The 2,853-nt window shown below is 67.2% G+C and overlaps 1 protein-coding gene across 1 annotated transcript; it reads right to left on the bottom strand.

Moving 5' to 3' along the window:
- Positions 1–1,212: 1,212 nt before the first annotated feature.
- On the bottom strand, positions 1,213–2,414 carry MNEG_1552 (putative Pseudouridylate synthase 7; the record flags this gene model as incomplete). Its single annotated transcript, XM_014049971.1, has 3 exons — positions 1,213–1,425; positions 1,582–1,702; positions 2,272–2,414. 3 exons carry the CDS (start codon positions 2,412–2,414, stop codon positions 1,213–1,215), a joined length of 477 nt encoding a protein of 158 aa, XP_013905425.1.
- Between the last annotated feature and the right edge of the window lie 439 nt (positions 2,415–2,853).

The following is a 2,853-nucleotide window of genomic DNA, read 5'->3' as shown; positions in this document are numbered from 1 at the left end:
TCCCCGCCCTCCGCTGAGCCGCCCTCCTCCTCATCTGCCGCCCCCTCCGCCACGGCTCCATCGCCTGCCGCGGCTGCCTCCGCCGCCGCCTCGGGCCCTCCCAGAAGGACCAGATCGCCCTCCACCGCCCCCGCCGCGCCGTACCGCCGCACCCGCTCGCTCGCCGCCGCGTTCCACAGCCGGCTCTGCCACGCGTGCAGGTACATCATCCGGAGAGTCCGCGGCACCGCGCACAGTCCGGCCGCCCAGTCCGGCGGCGCGGACGCGCCGCTTCTCGCGCCCGCCGCGACGGCCTCGCCCGCGCCGCGGCCGCGGCCAGCGGGGCCCCTGCCGCGGCCGCGGCCGCGGCCGCCAGCTGTGGGGCCGCATAGGGCGGAGAGGACGGCGCGCTCGGCCACCAAAAACCGCGGCAGCCGGTCGAGCGCCGCCTGCGCGGGGCGCGGGGCGCGGTGAACGGAGGATGATGCTACATCAGGGACGGGCCATGCGGGTTGATTGCAAAGCGAGGGCGTCGGGGCAGGCCCCGGCCGCGGGGCCTCCTAGCAACGCCAAACCCTCGCAGCAACGCCCCCCACGCCCGCATTGCCCCGTTTTACATGCGGCGCAGCTAGTCAAAGCGACTGCAGGCTCGCCCCATGTGGCAACAACTCCTTTTCCCAATACCCGCCCCCACACCATGTCACATACACAACCACCACCCGCCTGCGCGTCTCCCGATTCGAGGAACAGCCGCCGCCCCTCCGCCACATCAGCCCAGTCGTCCGGCCCGGGGGCCATCAGCAGCTTCACGGCAGCTTCCCACTCCCCGCGCAGCAGGAGGGCGCCAACCTGGTTGGGGGCAGCAATGGAGGGTTGAGGCATCGCAAATGGCTTAAAACAAACCCCACACGCGCGCGCACATGCACACACACACACACACACACACTCACACGCACGCTCGTGCACACACACCCACACACACTCTATTTCACTGATTCAGATACACACACACATGCATAATAATGCACACGCGCACTCTCTGATGCCCACTGCAGGTATCTGCGTGTCTTGCACCAACACACTCACAGCCCCACACTCCCATGGAGCAGCGCTGCTAGGGAAGGGCGAGACAGGGCCTGCGCCCACGAGGGCAGCCTGCGCAGGGCAGCTGCCATGCGCCCCTCAGGCCCCCACATACAACCTAGGCTCTCAAGCCCAATCACAGGCGTGTGTTCAAGGCATGCACGACACGCAGAGGAGCAGCAGCAGCAACAGCAACAGCAGCGGCAGCAGCAGCGGTACCAGCAGCAGCAGCAGCAGCAGCAGCAGCAGCGCAGCAAAGCCTGCGCCCACCTTGTGCGTGGGGGAGCCGCCGGTGCCGAACCGCTGCAGCCCAAAGTAATTGATGAACCCCCGCTGCTTCAGGGACTCGCAGGCCGCCGCAATCTGATGCAATTGGTAACGCGAGTTTGGGGGGCAGGTGGGCGGCGGGCCGGGTCGCACCGGGTTGCAACCTGCACAACTTGCCCCCGAATCGCTGCAGCCGGTGGGTCCCCCAAACCCGGCGCCCGCCCCCCCTTCTGGAGAAAAACACCCTCCCACCTGCTCCTCCGTCGCGCCCCTCACGTCCCGCACCAACAGGCGGAAGCAGTTGCCGCGCAGCTGCCCGAGCTGCAGGCCCTCCGCGCTGAACCCAAAGTCCCCCAGCTTGATGCCCCGCAGCCTGGCGGTGTGAAACGATGCGGCCGCGCGCGTTTTGAGATGGTTTGTGATCGCAACGAGAGACTCGAGTTTGAGGTATGCAAGGAATTGAATACTGGATACCTGCATTCGTATACCTCCCGCATTGCATGAGAATGCACAGGGTGTGACTACGGGGATGTCAAATCGATGTGGGCGCAGGCATGTTGACATTCGTGCAAGCTTACCGTGCAAGCATTGACAGATGCGGGTTTCGAATTTTCGGGTCGCAGAGGCGAGGGCGTTCGGGGCCGCGACAATGACGCCAGGCTTGCCTGGTGCGGCCGAGCGCGTCAGCCCGTCCCCCTGATGAGGTCCCCTGTTCGTCCTTGCACCGCAGCTACTGAGGAACACCAAAACCCTGATGGAACCCAAATCCAGGGTTTAGGGTTAGGGGTCGAGGACCCCTCAACCGAGGACCCCTAAACCCTCCAACCCCTCAACCCTCAAACATCCGAAATCCAGAATCTGGATCTCCTGAAACACAGCGGCCCTTGCCTGCTGTTGAGCGCCGACAGTCGTGAGGGGTGCACCCTGTAAAGCGTGGCCCACTGCGCCGTCACGCCCCGCTTGTCCTTCGTCCCCGCGATGCCAAACCCCGCGCCGCCGCCACGGTCGCCGCGGCCGCCGCCTCGGCCGCCGCCACGCGCGCCGCCGCGGCCGCCGCCGCGGGCGTCCGCGGCGCCGTGCAGCATGCCGGAAATGATGTTGAGGGCGGCCTGCGGGGTTGGGGTTTTGGGGGTTCTGAGGTTTGGGTTGTGAGTCTGGGAACCGCCTGCAAAGACTAGCTTTGTTGAGGGTGGGAGAGGAGCGCGACACAGGGGGAGGAAGCGCGAAAGAGCCAGCGAAGCCCGGCGCGGCGGCGCAGCGGGGGTGCACCCGCGCCGCGCACCCGTGGCGGGCGCCCTCCGGCGGCAAGGTCAGGGGGAGGTGGGGTGGCAGGCGGCGCGCCTGGCGAGCAGGCGCCCCCGGCTGAGCGTCACAGGCCGGCACTGCGACCGCTGCACCCCTACCGGGCAACTCGTTGGTTTTGACCCGGGGGGCAAGATACAATCTCATACATCCACCTCTGATCGACCTACCGACCACGCTCGGTTTGTCGCACCAAAGCCCAGCCCTTTGTCAACCCACGGC

This window comes from Monoraphidium neglectum, assembly GCF_000611645.1.
Source record: "Monoraphidium neglectum strain SAG 48.87 unplaced genomic scaffold scaffold00157, whole genome shotgun sequence".
Taxonomy (NCBI): domain Eukaryota; kingdom Viridiplantae; phylum Chlorophyta; class Chlorophyceae; order Sphaeropleales; family Selenastraceae; genus Monoraphidium; species Monoraphidium neglectum.
Note: the sequence above shows the minus strand (reverse complement) of the source record. Positions and strands in the feature narration are given on the sequence as shown.